Genomic DNA, 15,794 nt, shown 5'->3' on the forward strand with positions numbered 1-15,794 from the left:
AGTTCTTGGAAATAATTAGAACTATTGAACATCTGTTGAACTTTGAGACTTTTGCTTAACATGGTGACAGTAGAACATTACTAGAGTAAATAAAATTTTAATCTCAGACATTTGCACAGCTGTTACTCTGAATTGGTATAATATCAGCTCAGACTTTTCATAGCTTGTCTTGAAAATCATTGTTACAATTTTAAGGAAGGAAATTGTGTTTGAAGAACTTGATTAAAATATATTGATTAGTTTGTACTTCCTCCCTTTGGGAATTGTTGGTAATGTTTGAACAAGAAGGAAGCTTTCACTGTTTTTCACCAGTATAGGCTGTGGATAGCTACTCGTGCAAACCAGACTGCCAAGAGGAAGAGTGGCAAACTCTAGCTCTTCCTCCCTTTTGTTCAATAAAGGTGTATGTCTTTCCAATCATCCCATGTCTCTCCTTCAGCAGTTTTTGGTACCTCACAGCAGAGAAACACTGCAAAAGCAGCCTGTTACAGTTTGTGTGTGTTGGGAGGGAGGTTGGTTGTTTTAAAGAGTAATGCTGACAAATATCACTAAATAAAACCACAGTTAAGCTCAACGTGTACCTACCTTCTAAAGGGGGTAGGTCCTGCTTCAGTGATCCCATTTCAGCCTCAGTCAGTGGATGAACTGGGTCAGCTTGTGATAGCATGGAGTTGCAGCACTTTTGAGGCTGCAGTTTCTTATCTTTCCTCCACACCCACAAACTGTCAACCCTTTGCTACGGAGCCAGAAAAGTAAGCTGTGTATTTCTAATGGTGTGGCTGTGAAGAAAACTCCTGAAGTGGGAACATAGTGTAACTGAGATGGAAGTGCTTCGAATGTCTGGAACAGCCGTTCCCAGAACTGCAGACTACCCACCCCATTTATCTTGGTAAAATACAGTCTTGGAGGTTTAGTGGTGGTGGTTGAGGGATCAACATTGCTTATTATTTTACTCTTCATGTAAAAGAAAGGGAGCCATAGAATTGTAAAGAAGCTGTGACAGCTCACTTTCATGGTGCAGTTCAGGGATGCTCAATAGGTTATGCTGAACTTTCCTGCTGTAATGAAGTAGAGTTGACATGTTTGCATCCCGCTGAGGAGGACACACTTCAGAGATCACATCTATTCATATCTTAAACTTTTTTCTGATACGTTGTGAATGAGACTGTCTCTTTTAATGAATTTTGGGGGAGAAAGGTATTTAGTGGGTGATTCTCTGCATACTTTCCCTTGAGCCAGGCCTAAAATCTGCTAAACCGAACTTCCTGTGACGAACCCATCACAAATCACTCCTGGCCAAAATAGCTGCAGTGTCACTTCACACTTACTTCAGTTCTTGAGAGTGGAACAACACTTTTTTTTTTTTCCCTCAGTACATTGGAATTACCTTTATATAAATGCATACATGTGCCACGGTGATATCTTATATGCAGCACTGGATAAATACAATAAAGCTTTTGATAGCTATAGAAAAAGCCTGGTTGTTTCTGAAATAGAGAAAACAGGATCATTCATGTACTGAATAGCTCAAGTTGTTTCTTTTCTTTAGAGGCTACTCCTAACCTCAGATACTGCCGTTGTCTTGCTTTGGTACTGACAGTGCTGCTAAAGTCAAATGACAATTCTTGTCCTAGAAAATTACAGATACACCTGTGAACCAGTGCCACAAAGAACATCTGTGGGTGATGCAAGGAGTGATTCAGATCAGGTTAGAAGAGGACTAGATATATTGCACTGTATTTCATTGTGTTTCTCTTATATAATGGCAGCGCAATGCTGCATGCAGGAGAAAGCTAAGGGACAGTTTTGTTCGCTCAGTAGCAAATGCTCACTGTGCTGTGACTCTGCATCATGTGATGTGGGCAGACAGGAGCTACCTCCCATGTCTTACACTTAATCAGTCTTTAGCTTTGAGAGGTCATTCGGAGGATGTCATAAATCGTGTCTGCAACTGCTGCAGTCTTGTGACTGCTGGGAATTTAGCTTCAGGGGAAATAATGTTCCTAGTTTTGTATGGTAATTCTGCAGTCTTTAAAGCTGATACCTCTAAAACCTTGAAATTTTACTCATTTGTTAGCAGCAGTCTGAGTTATTTCTTGTATTTCCTCTGTGGAAACAAAACCCTTGAAAATACATAGCTTTTCCTAATCTTAAAGAATAGGTTTCATTGGCTGGATTTTGAAGTAAAACTACTTGAAATTTTTAGGTTTTTAAAAATAAATGCCAAACTACATCTTACTGAGATTGAGTGGTCTGTGTAGGAATTTCATGGTATTTCCTTCCCTAAACTCCTTGCTGTTTTGCAGATCAGGATTTTTTCCTAAAGAAATACAAAAGAATAAGAGGTGCTCCGTCTTGCTCAGACAGTACCCCAAGGGCAGATCAATTGAAAGAATTGCTGAAATGTCATTTGAAATTAATTTTTTTCTTCAGATTAAAATCTTGCTTTAAAATCTGCTACCCTTTGATTGTTTAAGTAGTCTTGTGCTTCTGAGTTGCACAACTCAACCATTCAATGACAAAAGAAGTCAGCCTAGCTTTTGCAGGGGGCTTCAGTGCTAGAACAAGCCTAACTCTTCAACAAGCCGGGTGAAAACACTGTTAATGTGATAGGGTACGCTCACATCTAAATTGGGGATTATTATCACTGCTTACACAGGAGAAAAAATTACCAACTTCTAGTGTTTTTAACAAAATCCAGTGATTCTAGAACAGTCTATAAACTAACTGTTGGCAGGGATTACATTGAGTATATACTGACATAGGTACAAAATACTAGACTAGCCTGTTGTATCCTCCCTGGAGGAACCTCCTTGCTCTCCAAAGTTTGTGTAAGTCTCAGGCGGCTACAGATTTGTTTAGCTGCAGAAATAATCCTAAGTTCTAACACATAGATGAAACATGAAAAAATTCACTATTGCTAGATTTATTGCAAAACTGTATTAACACTCATGAAATCTTGTTAACGTTTCCTCATAAAAACCTTGGATAACTCCCTTTTTAACCCTGCACTAATACCTTTCCGTAATTTAAAGCCATATCAAATGTTATTAATTTTGACCATATTCCTCATCCTCCCTTTTCTTCTGTGAAGTTTAATTAGTCTTCATGTATAACATTAGGTATTGGATAGCCTTCATGTAGCTAAGCGATAATATAGTATTCATAATTTTTAGCCCATAAAAAATGTTTACTTGGTTGGAATGAAGAAATGAGATGGAGGAATTGTTTGTTAACAATTTTATCTTTTTTTTTTCTGCCTGGTTCCAAGGAAGTCTGTTCCAATCTATGGCTTTGTTAGCTGAAATGCCTTGTTGTCACAATGGTGTCCAATAGTTTTGATAGCCTGTAGCTTTAAAAAATGAGGAGAAAAATAAAACTTTAATATGGTTGTAGAAATATATGGTCAGATTATGTGCATAAAACTTTGAACAAATACTGAAGAACCGTTTTTGGGGACATTTTTAAAACACATCTTCCATGTTAATCTTTTTCTATTGTTATTTGTATTGCTGAATACTGTTGAGATTATCTGGGTGTCTTTTATTTTACTTAATTGCTAGGATCTAGAAGTTAATGCTGTTTGCTTTAAAATGTAAAGGTAAAAGACTGTTTTGCAGTATTTTTTTCCTCTTGAAATTAGAGACCCATGCACTCTGTAGCTTACTGGGATAGTAAAAACCTGTAGGTACCTGTTAGTACCAGAAATATTGTATCTCTGTTCTTGCTGGAATAAATTATAATACTGGATTATGGGTTGGTGCAGAGCTGAAAAACTGAGACAGCTTTGAAAACTCTGACTCAGTATTGCATTCCATCTATATCGCAAGGATAATTGCATTTAAAATAGGAATAGCTTGTAAAAAGCAGTCTGTCTGCTGTGAGCAGGAAAGACAGACAAGTAAAAATTATGCAGTAATTTATATCCCTATCCTGTGTATGCACACTGACCAGGCATTCAATTTTAACTTGGAGAAGTCTGATTCTGAGCCTGCTGGGAAAAGCACCCTGTAGGCCTAGCACCTGGCACTGGGGTTAATAAGCCAGACTTTATGCACAATGAGTCTTGGCACCAGTGTTTTCATTGTGCTGCTCAGTAATGCATCACATCTTCCCTAAGAATAGCGTCTTAGTCAGACACACCTGTTTTTCTCCCTGTTTTGAGCTTAGGCTCATAGTTTCATCTTTCATGCCATCTTCCTTAGTGCTCCCTATGCATTCATTTTGCATCAGATCAAACCAAGCTCCCCGGCAAGCTCGCAAAGAAATGAGTTGGTAATTTGGCCAATGTTAAAAGACTGGAAAAAAGACTTGGCAAAACTCATTGTGCTTAGGGCACCCGTAGGAATCCTGGAATAGGAACTTGAAAAAAAGGCAAACTGAACAAAACGCTGAATCAAGTCCTACATCCAACTTCAAAACAAGTCACCGTTACGGTAACCCATGCTGCCCAGAGTAATAGGCCAGCTAACTGCCTCTGAGCTTGCTCTGTTCATTCCCACTCTGCTCTTTAGGGACACTATTCCCCTACCCTTTCCTTCCCTGAAGGTTTCTAGTGTGCCTGCTTCACCTACATTGTGTTAGACGAGAGTTTTCATAGATTTCATAGATTTCATTAGGCCAGCAGGTCCCCATCACACCCTCAATTTCTTGCAGACCATTACTAGAAATTGAATCCTAATGGAAAATCATTACAAAGCAATTTCTCTGACTTCTGACTGTAGTTTCAGTGATGGTGAATAGCTGAAGCGTTGCCATTTGGAAAAAATGTCGTCTGCAATTGCTTTGGTCTCCTTTCGTGTTAGGGGTAAAATAAGCTTAGTCACTTTAAAAAAGCTGCCAAAGCAAGAGGGATTTCCTCACCTCAGTAAGGGATCCTTTTGTACAGTCACATCAACATCTTGCATTTGCAAGATCTTTTCAGATTTAGATCTTTTCTTCAGCTTCATCAGAGACAACCATCTTCTGTTGTACCTACTCTGCCACATCTATGCCCTGCTTTACTTTCCCAGTCTTTGTAAACACTGTTGGCAATAGTATCTAGGCTTGATTTGGCAAAGTTGTTCATTTTAACAGACTTAACAGCATCATAGCTAAGTCTTCCTTCTGACTGAAAAGCTATTTGTAGAGAACTCTCTCTGTATGGTATATGAAAGGAGTTCTTCACCTTCCTCCTAACCACAGTGATATCTTTTCCTTATTAAATCACTAAATTAGGTTCCTGAGTGATTTACTACCAGAAGAAGCTTCTTGTAGATAAATACTCCTGGGTTTTTATGCCCGGTTGGTTGTGGTGGGTTTTTTGGGGGGGTTGGTTTGGGTTCTATTGTTTTGTTTTCTTACCTTTGGTAAAGAAGCCATGTACCACACAAGGCAAGCTGCCCCTCGGGCCTCTCTCATTTTTCTTCAGTGTTCCTCCATTGGTGATGAGAATTAACTTTCTGCTCCTTGCTCCGGGGGTGGTACCATGTGGTTCAGCCACCTTCAGACTGGATCTGTGGATTGCAATCCCAAGTTCTCAACGGGCCTGAATTGATTTTGCACCTATCATAGAAGCTTCTTAGTGCTGGTACAGATTGGCAGGTACATATAAGTAGTCCTTAAATATTTGCCTTTTTTTACTCCTCAAAGATAAGCAGCATTGTTTAGCAAATAATATAAATGATAAAAGATCTGCATGTGTGGATCCTGCACCAATTTTCTTCTTTCTTGCCTGCTTCTGTAAGTTTCCTTCATCCCAGCCATCTCCAGCTCCCTATGAGAAACAATCCTCTATAACTGCAGGAGACTCTTTGTCAGCAATACATGCAGGTTGCCCCTGGCCAATTTACTCAACCACTCCTTCTTTTGTAGCATGTTTGTGGTGTAAGATCCTCTTTGATGGTAGTCAGCCTTGAGAAGCATAAATCATTCTTACCTGATGAAGCCGAGGAGGAGGTATTCCCCAGGTGATAGTTCCTTACACTGTTTCCTAAGGAGACTTATTTTCCTGCTGTTTCGTTTCTTGTGGGTTTGCCCCTTTACATGCTACTTTTGATTTAACTCCTGACATTCAAGATTAATACCCAATAACCTGAAAGGTCATGTAATATTGATTAAAAATGAAGAAAACATCCTAAAAGCAGCTTCTTTATTCCATGTGCTGCAATAAGCAGCTTTTGTTTTAGACGGTGTTTGCTGGGGTACACTATTCACGATGGAGTTGCACAGTGTGGCACTGGTTTAGTGCTGCTGCATTCAAGGCTTTTTTTACCCAGCCACCTCCTGACAAGACAATATGTAGAAGTATTTTCACCTCCCAGGAATAGTGTTTCTGAAGGGAGGAGTGGAAGCCTTGGGACAAAAATAGCATCCAAAGGAAGACTGTTCAAGAACAAGTTACCCTTGGGTCATTCAAAATACAAGTATACATCAGTTCAGTTGGAATGAGGGCTCAGTACAGGATGAGTAAGGCTGGCACAAAGTCTCTTGACGTGATGTTCTGGAGGATAAGACTGTTTGTGGTTTGTCTGTGAACAGGTGCAGCTCTTTGGCCCATATCTAGGCTAAAATTTGACAGTTTAAGGACATGATACTTACAAATGTGGTGAACAGAACTTATCTTTAGAAGTTGGTATAAGAAGAGAAAGTTGTTAAGCTATGTTGAGATGATTTAACATTCAAGGGCATCTCAAACTGCAGGCAGACTGATTAAACAGAAGTTGGAAAGACTAGCTTAAGCAGAAGTTTCAGAGTCAATCAGATAATTGTCTCTATCGAGAGCAAATCTTGAATCACTGTGGAAACACATAGTCACTGATACTAAATCTCAAGACAGGAGCACAAGGCATTTCAGGTCCGATGGGCTGATAAATTTTATCTTGTATGAGTACCTATTTCACCCCAACGCTTTCTGCTAGAAGAATAAATAATGGACTGAGAAAGTTGGTATGCTGATCACAATAGCGTAGGAGCAGCTGTGGGTGTTGTTCAGAAGCAAGGAGCTTTATTTCCCAGACTACTTGGTCTTTTTTCAAAGCCTAGCTCTTCACTGGGAGTCCTGGGATGAAAACTTGACTTTGTCTATGAGCAAGATGTCTTAATTGGACATTGTATGAAAGCTATGGTATTTAAACTTGTGATTTTTTTTTTTTTTTTACTAACTGTAGCTTGTTTTGATAACATGTATCTTAAAGTTGCAGCTAGATTTCCTTTGTGGCCACTGAAGCAAACCTCTTCACAAAAGAACTGTTAGCACACAAATCCCTAGTTAGAATTGTATCCAGGTAGCTAGGACTATACAGGCGTTTATATTCATCCTGCTCCCTAAAATGTTTTTGTATCACTACTATTTCAGTTTTTATCTTTATTCAAGAAAAAGTGAGTGTTTTTTCTCTACCATATGCCTGATCATTATCTGTCTGAACAGGAAGCATCTAGCTGTTTCTCAGAATTAGCTTCTGAAAGCTGAGAATGTCCCACAGAAAACTAAATCCAGTTCTTCAAATGTTGGGTTAGCTGAGAAACAATGAAACTTCTGCAGCTACCTCCCTACAGCTCGGTGCAGTGTTGTGATACAAGTATTGCAACTTAGGCCTTGTTCTGCAAATATTTTTCTTGTGCAACTTTCACTTTACATTTGTGCGTTGAGAAGGGGGGTCACCAAAGACTCCAAGCAATGTTTGTGCATGAAGTCTTTCATGATGGGTATCTGTTTGTACATAGATATCTCAGTCTTGGAGCGACACTGAGCAAGGTGAGAGGGAAAGGGAAAGCAAGGATAATGCTTGGACTTTGAATAGGAAATTGTAATGGGCCACCACATTGCAAGGGGTGAAAGTGAGATGCCAAACAAAACCCCCAAAATTCATCAAATGCTTTGTCAGTATTTGAGGAAGCATAACCTTTGTTATAGCTAGTTAGTTTCTCTTTGAGATGTTACGTTTTTGTGTATTGTGGTGGGGAAGGTGTTTTTAGGATGGTTAAGTTCTAGGTATTACTGTGCAAGTCATACCATGCTGTTTGGGGTTATTGTGCCTGTTGGAAGAGCATGAAAAGTTGCAACACGTTCATGTTTGATTAGCATACGGCTATTAGTTTTTTCAGCAGTATAAAAGGGAATTTGGATTGAAGTTACTCAGCAGAGCTGAAATCTGAATTTCTACATGCTCAACTTGCTGGTATTATAAATCCTGGAAAACACTTAGCTGTGGTTCAGGTAAAAACACTACATGTTAAAAATCCTCCTTTTTGCATCTGATCTACAGGAGGTTTCTTGTATTAAAGCAATAAGAAATGTTTCTGGTGAGGAACCCATGGTTTCTTCAGAAGGTATGTTCCTCACTGAGAGCAGTGCAAGTTTAACTTCTGGCTGTGAAGCTGCGGTCTTCATCGGTGAACAAAGCTAATGGCATTAGCTCTGCCTCGCTCAATCTGCTGACAGACCCTGTAGCCTGGAAAGCTCTGAATGGCAGTAAAGTATCTTCTGCAGTGACAACTGAGTGATCTTTCTCCTGCTTTTGAGGGCTTTAAGTGCTAAAGAATCAGCTCTCCTTCAGAGTGTCTCTCTGTCTCAGTTTTTGAGCAGCAGCAGAGGGCTGACCTGGTCATCCAAGAATGATCCCTAGTTGGAGCATGCTGAATCAAGGATGTTCCTCTTATGGCAACCAGAATACTGAAGAACAGGTAGAATGCCAGTGAAACTGCTTGTTCTCCTAGTGCTTAGGATGGACTAGGAGAGAAAGCTTTTGATTGCAAAGGCAGTTACTGAGCTACATGAGAGAAGCACACCCTTCATAATAGTCCCTTTTCCTTCCATTCCAGTGTTTGCTTCTCCCAAGGATATTAACGCCAAATAAGAAGAGAAGGCTGTCCATATTAATTGTATCAGATAGTGGCTAATAAAGTTAATATCGTCCTCCTTTCTCCAATGCCTGCATTGCAACAGTAAATGAAATGAGATGATGGGAGGTAGGAGGAGTGGTAGAGGTGGAGAAAAAGTAAATCAAAGTAAGCCTAGAGAGAATGATATTTTGGGGAAAATGGGTGTGTAGAAGAGAAGTGCATAGTAGGAAATAACTGGAAAGGAATGAAGAGGGAGAAAAATGGATGCGGCAGAAGCTGGAAAGATTTAGTAAATCAAGTCAGTAACACTTAATAAGAGTGTGTTAATCACACACACACATACTTGCTGGCTAGTGAATAGTCCTGTGGAATGTGCAGGTCCTTCATGTACTGTACCTGTGAAGAAATATGCTGGCTTCTAGACATCTAGAGTTTGAACTCTGTTTAAAAACAGGCAAAGACAGTCTTTAGTACTTACCTGAGAGAGTTTTTAGTAATCAGCAACAAAAAATAATGAACGTGTAACAGATACATGGTAATATGTACTATTTAATGAAGTTTCAATATTTTTTAACCTCTTATGGTTCTTGTTTTACCAGCTTTAGTGCTGATAAGATACTGTTCAGAAGGTATGTTCCAACTAAGTTTCAGTTGTGTTCCTGAAAGGGTGCGCTTTTGTGGTGTCCTTCATTGTTCAGCTAGCTGTCGTGGCAGCTTGCACAGTCGTTTAAGCTTTTAAGTTTTAGGAAAAAAATACAGATATTTAGAAAAATTGTCATACTGGGCTAGATCAAAGGTCTTTCTAACTTGGTGTTCTGTTTCTAGTGAATGCCCAGAGAGAAATAAAATATTGCAGCTATAAGGTGATATCTCCCCAAATACTATTGCCATCTCCACGATTAGTGACTTGGGGTTTCCTGAGCCCTAGGGCTATATCTATCTGTGTTTTAAAACAAAACAAAACCAAACAAAAAAAACCAAACAACCGAAACAAAAAAAAAGAGGCAGTAACACAGATTTTAATGACTTAATCCATAAGGTATGTATTTTATATGCTTTGCAGTCCTCAGTTTAAAGGCAGACTATTTAATTTCAGACTATTTCAGCATTGCCTAGAATTTTAACTGTGGCTGAGCTGGTGGCTTTGATAGTTGTTGGATATATTTTTCAAAAGTTCTAGTAAAAGTTTTTAATTGGTAAGGTTTGTGCAAAATTGTCAGGATGATTGTGTTTTAATTCAGTAGTACCTGTTTTGCTATAAATGCAGGAGCAGAGTAGAATTTATTTTTCGGTAAAGGTAAAAGCAGAATTATAGAAGGAAAAATTACTGACAACCAGAAGTTAAACCAGCAGGATTACTAACCAGGGATAGCAGTATTATTAACCAGGGATAGAGGAGGAAGAAGTACTTGAGCAGATGCAGGAGAGATATACTACGCTCTTTTGCCAGATTTCATCTTTGACACCAGTCTCTAGCTAGTGAGTACTTGTTCAAATAGCTGGGAAGGTGAAGGAGTGTTTACCTCCTGTTTGGTGCAAGGCAGATGGATGGGGGGGTGGGGGTGGTGAATGTGTATGTACCCATGTGTGGGCGAAATGGAAAAATGTGGCCTCTGCTTATTTCCTCTTCTCACTTCCATTTAGATAATACACTCATATAAATGTTTTAATCATAACATTGATGAAATCTCAAACTGTTCTTTTTTTTCTTAAGAGAAAGAGAATAATATGTATCTGCTGAATCACTCCACTGCAGGAAAATATGAAAACAAAAAAATTGTTCAGACTGCAGTGGTTCTGTGTGAGATGATTTACACGTTTTTCCGTAACAGATACATTTAAGAGTCAGTGTTAAATGGTCCTTAAACTGACTTCCATCTGGTATAAGCCAGTCTTGGTACAGGAGAGTGCTGTATGAATCAAGTATAGAAGAAATTCTCACTGGATCCAAGTTTAACAGGTTTTTCACTCCTTTTTCTTAGCTGGTATGGATGATCTGAATCACCTAAAATGGTCAAAAGGGAGTCAGACCCAAAGTGTCATAGGTCCTTGAAGGATTTGGTTTTGCTGTCGTCACTCTACAAGTGTAATCAATTATGAGCATAATTACACATGTTTGGAGTCTGTTAAGATGCGGTGCCAAGGTGTATGTGGGCATTTATAGCAGTTGGGTATTTTGTACTAATTCCTTCAGATCTTAGATGTTTCTCTTGCATGAGAGCCTGGTAGGGTTTGTAAGGTTAACACAAGAAGTAGGGAATGCCGACGCCTTGTTATTTCAGAGGAGGAAGAGCATTGAAAACTGTTAACAAAATCTTTTCTTCAGGGGTGGTAGAACTCTGCCGCATTTCTGAGGCTCTGTCCATGCTAGCCGGTGTCAGTGTTCACACCAGCTCCCTCTGGCATGACTATGCAAAGCCTGGTGCCGTGTATGCCCAGCAGCTCACGCCAGTGGGAAAGCCTGGGGTGAAGCCAGGGAGGGCAGCAAGCTCTTTGCCTGGGACTCTATTGGCAAGAGGCTAATGGCATTTGGGGAGAGTACAGGAGTACTGGAGGGAAGAAAAGGAGTCTCAGACACTTACGCCAGGGCTGGTGGGAGATACAGATCTTTAAACTGGCATCTTGCCCTAATGTTAGCCAAAAGGTGCAGAAACTTGTTAAATCGCTCAGCAGGAGTTCAGACCCAAGCGTTGTACAGTCTGGGGAGCACACGATAAGCCAGACATGTACAATAGAGAATGATGTGAAAGCAGTTCACAGGAATGTTTTCTTTTATAAATAGTATTTTTATTGGACAGCTTTTTAATTCTTGTCATCAAAACTTGACTAAATGCTTCCCTCTTGAGAGTGCTGAGGGAGGGAGGCTGGAGATTAATTCACTGGAGGTATCCTACTGTTGTTTTGTTTTGGGTACCAGCTGCTGATCTGATAAAGTGACTCCATGAAAAAAAAATTACTTTTATTAAGTATGCTCTGTGTGTATGATACATACCTGAATTATAGTGGTGCTTCTTCCTGCAACCTAACTGTGGGAAGAGAGTAGATCTGCTCGTAGGACTTTTGGCAAAGCACTTGTGTAAAGAGGCAGTCTAGGAGGGTAGTGTCTGAAAGCCTCAGGCAAAAATTAATATGTCTGTAGCAGGACAATGCTGTCTGGAGATTCTTTGCCTCCTGGTGTCAGATACTTTATCTTTTTATTAAAAAACAAACAAAACAAACAAAACCAAACCCAACAAAAACCCTCCACAAACTCAAACACCTCAAGGAAGTATTTATCCTTAGCACCCTCTTCTGGGCAAGTTCTTAATGTCAGGATTTTGTAACAACAGATAAGAGGTCTTAAGATCTTTTGTATTGTTTTAAATTGCTTTCTCTCCTTAGGTACCTGTAATGTTCTTTGAAGCTTACAGCTTCTGATAGAACAACAGAAGTGATTTCTTAGTATAATGCCTACCAATAATATTACCAGGTGTAAAATAATTTTTTTTTATTTTCCCCATTGTGGTAGGTGTGCATTGTTTATTAATAAAGTTTTGAATTTTTTTCTTTATAACAGTTCACCTCTTGTTAGGTATTCTTCACATATCATCATGAAGATACCGCACACGTGGCATTATACAGTATTTTTAGCATAAACAATGAATACAACAGAGACTGAAACGAGCACTCTTTCAGAAACCCAAGCACCTGCAAGAGAGCTAGCTGTCATTCTAAGGGAAACAAAGCAGACCTAATTTCATTTCACTTTTTGCTGCAATGATAGCTTTTTAGTCGTCTGCTTTTCATTTTCTTTGCATTTGGAATGAGTAGTGATGAATATTGGAGCCACTGCAGAGAATAGCATAAGCTGGTGGTTTCTCAGTCATACCTGGGAACCACTCTCCATAAACAGCCCCTTTAAACTCCTTTTGGTTAAGAAGGGGAAGCTTTTCCCATGAAACTGTGGAAACTTGAACATGTGAGCTTTACTTTGCCAAGTGTGCACCTTTCTGATCTGCCAGAGATTGCCAGCTTGGTTGCTGCGTTGTCCCTTGTTGGGAACGCTCTGTGCACTGGGTGAGGCCGCATCTAACTGGGACTTTTAACGTGCTTCTGGCAAACGGGGCCTTATGTGATCTCCTGCTTTGCTTTGTGCTAAGACTGAATTCTGCATCCCACATTCTGGCTAAATGTCCAAGAGAGAAGGTTTTTATTAAAACCAATATATTTTCCCAGAAACTTTTGTGTGAAAGCCAACTCTTGTGCATTCCTAGTAACTTACTTTCTTCTCCTCTGGTATGGGACTTGGTAATGCTGCAAAAAATTCAGTATCTCCAGGAATTTAGGGTCACTGGAGCTATACAGTACTGATCTTTCCCTAATGGAAAACTCCCACTCCTATTGCTAACAGTTGCATAGTTTACACTGAGGAAAAGGTGGATGGGATGTGGTAGATCACACTAACATGGTGAGAAGAGGAAGATGAAGGTGTGAAATATGAGTACCAGAGAGGCTGGGAAAACAAAGCCAGATGTATAGAAGAGAGATGAGTAGGAGAAGCAAATGGTGGGCTAAGTGTTTAGAAGTTAAGATGATACTTACCTAGTTAATTACCTGCAGTGTCCTGTCCAGAGGAGTGTTAAGTTCAGGCTTGAACTTAGTCTCCATAGTGAACACCAAGCATGGAGAAGGTGGCACAGCTAGGAGAAACCCACCCCACATGAATCCTCGAGGCCCTGGAGGCATTATGTGTCATTTAACCATATTTTAATTTGAGCTGTTAAAATGTCTCCCATCAGGAATCTTCAGTCAGCTGGTGTAAATGTGACTGATCCTCACCTTGACATGACTTTCTGCAGGACGAGAAGTATCTTCTGTAGCTGGCCTTGATGTTCTGAATAAAGAATATTTTGCTCATAAAGTCTGCTTTTTAACTGTTTAACTTTTGTGCTTTTTCTTCAGAGGATGTGCTGAGTAAAGATGCTGGGGAGTGTGCAATATGCCTGGAAGAGCTGCAGCAAGGAGATACTATAGCACGGCTGCCTTGCCTCTGCATATATCATAAAGGGCAAGTATTCCTCAGGATGCATATAAAATTCCAGAAGGTTGCATTTATTGGGTAACTCCTCTAAGGGGTGCTTAAAGGAGCACTAAAGCTTAGTCACTTTTTACATTTAAAAAACAAACAAACAACAAAGAAACAACAGCAGCAACCCTAAAGATGTTTTTAAAATTGCATCTTTCTGCATCTCCACCAATGTATTTGAAGCCAGTTTTCCCTCTTGTAGTCTTCTCATGCTTGCATGAAGAGCCCAAATGAAACATAAGGCAAAATCACCTGTACGGGGAAGGAGTGCACATCATGGCTAGGGAGCTTAGGTTGTGTGTACTTAAGTTTTGTCAAATGCTGATAGACTGGGGGGGAGAGGGAGAAACTCTTTTTAAACCTGTTTCGTGTTTGTTTTCACAAGTTTCTGTACTACAGGAAGTAAAATGTCAATGAATGATATAAGCAAGATGATAGGGTTAGGAGTAAAGCAACCTGTGTATAAAACCTGGGTAGTAACTTGTAAAATGCTTCCTTAGAAAATTTATAAACTCAAGAAATTTAGTTTTTCAACAATGTTTTATGTCCAAATACTACTGTAGTTTGAGGCTATTAAATTTTCCAGTGGTGTGTGTATATACGTATACTTCTTTGTGCACTATAAAATCATTATTAGTCATTGAAATAATGAGAAACCAATTTATGTTCATATCTTACTGCTAAATGTTACTGAGATATCCATGTCAACTGTTTTAATTTTTGTCTTGCATCCAACAGCTGCATAGATGAATGGTTTGAAGTAAATAGATCTTGCCCTGAGCATCCATCAGATTAAGACAAGATTCATGTTTTTAGGTAATATTTATTTTTAAATGTGTGCATTTCAACAGTAACTGTCTTGATTACCTGAAATAACTCTTTATGCTATTTTTTGTTTCATTTGTGAATTTGCTACTGTGTCTCAGAACTGCAGTATTAATCAGTAAGTATTGATGTGTATTGCAATATGTAAAAGGTTTCTGCATCCTTAAATGGCATGGTCTGAAACGACGTATTCCAGTTTTAGTACTGGAAAGTGGCAAGTCAGTGCCAATAAGGCTTTAACATTAACTTCTAAAAAGCATTTTTCCATGGAAATGAAACAAAATTAAAATAATACAATTGTGTAATTTTGGATTGTTCCATGAGTACTGGCATTTATTTCTAACAGAAAGCTTTTTGGAATCGTATGAAGAAGTTGAAACTAAATATTTTCAAAACCACTTTCATGTTAATGCATTCCAGAATGTTTAAAATATATAAATAAATAAAAAAACCTGAACATGTTTCTCTCCATCCCGTCTCAGAGGTTCACATTTTACCAGCTTATGTTTTGTGTTAATGATTTCAGATCTGCAATCAGTGTCAAAGGTTTAAAGGATAGCTTTATTCTTTTAGTTGACAAGTTCGACAACTTAATCCTGCATTAAACTACTGCCCCTAAGCATTGCAAAACACACCAAAAATCATCACAATTCTTAGAGAAATTGAGATATCTGAAATCCTGGCTTGTAGCTGAGGGGTTCGTTTTGTTGTTCTGATGGAAATTAAAATAATGTGAAGGCTCCATCATTGGCATTTATATTTGTTTCACCTTGCTTCACGAGTCTGTGTTGCAGGTCGCATTGCAGTGCTATGGTTGTTGCAGAGGTAGCAGAGAAAAAACCTGAAGGAAGCTGTCCTGCTACAGGGATAATTGTTTTAACCTCAGGGCAGTGTTAGCTGAAATGAATAAACAAACACGTTTCCTACATTGCCCCCAACAACTTTCCCCAACAATTGTGGAAGGAGCCCGCATGCTGTTAATGAACACATTTGTCTCTGTACCTGCTCGTGGGTGTCTAACCTCATGTTAAATCCAATTTGCTTTTTTTTTTCCCCACAGCAGAGGTGGTGATAATTGGGG

General features: G+C 39.2%; 1 protein-coding gene across 2 annotated transcripts in view; it reads left to right on the top strand.

The window, feature by feature from the left end:
- ZNRF2 (zinc and ring finger 2) overlaps window positions 1-15,794 on the top strand; it is a 59,153-nt gene that overhangs the window by 37,458 nt on the left and 5,901 nt on the right. For both annotated transcript variants that reach the window (XR_010371676.1, XM_064444158.1), the window contains exons 3-4: window positions 13,765-13,870; window positions 14,627-14,704. Coding sequence is in view for 1 of the 2 variants with exons in the window: in XM_064444158.1 (XP_064300228.1) it covers window positions 13,765-13,870; window positions 14,627-14,684 (164 nt within the window). In the remaining variant the exon portion in view is untranslated. The remainder of the gene's footprint in view (window positions 1-13,764; window positions 13,871-14,626; window positions 14,705-15,794) is intronic.

Source organism: Phalacrocorax carbo, chromosome 2, assembly GCF_963921805.1.
Source record: "Phalacrocorax carbo chromosome 2, bPhaCar2.1, whole genome shotgun sequence".
Lineage (NCBI taxonomy): Eukaryota > Metazoa > Chordata > Aves > Suliformes > Phalacrocoracidae > Phalacrocorax > Phalacrocorax carbo.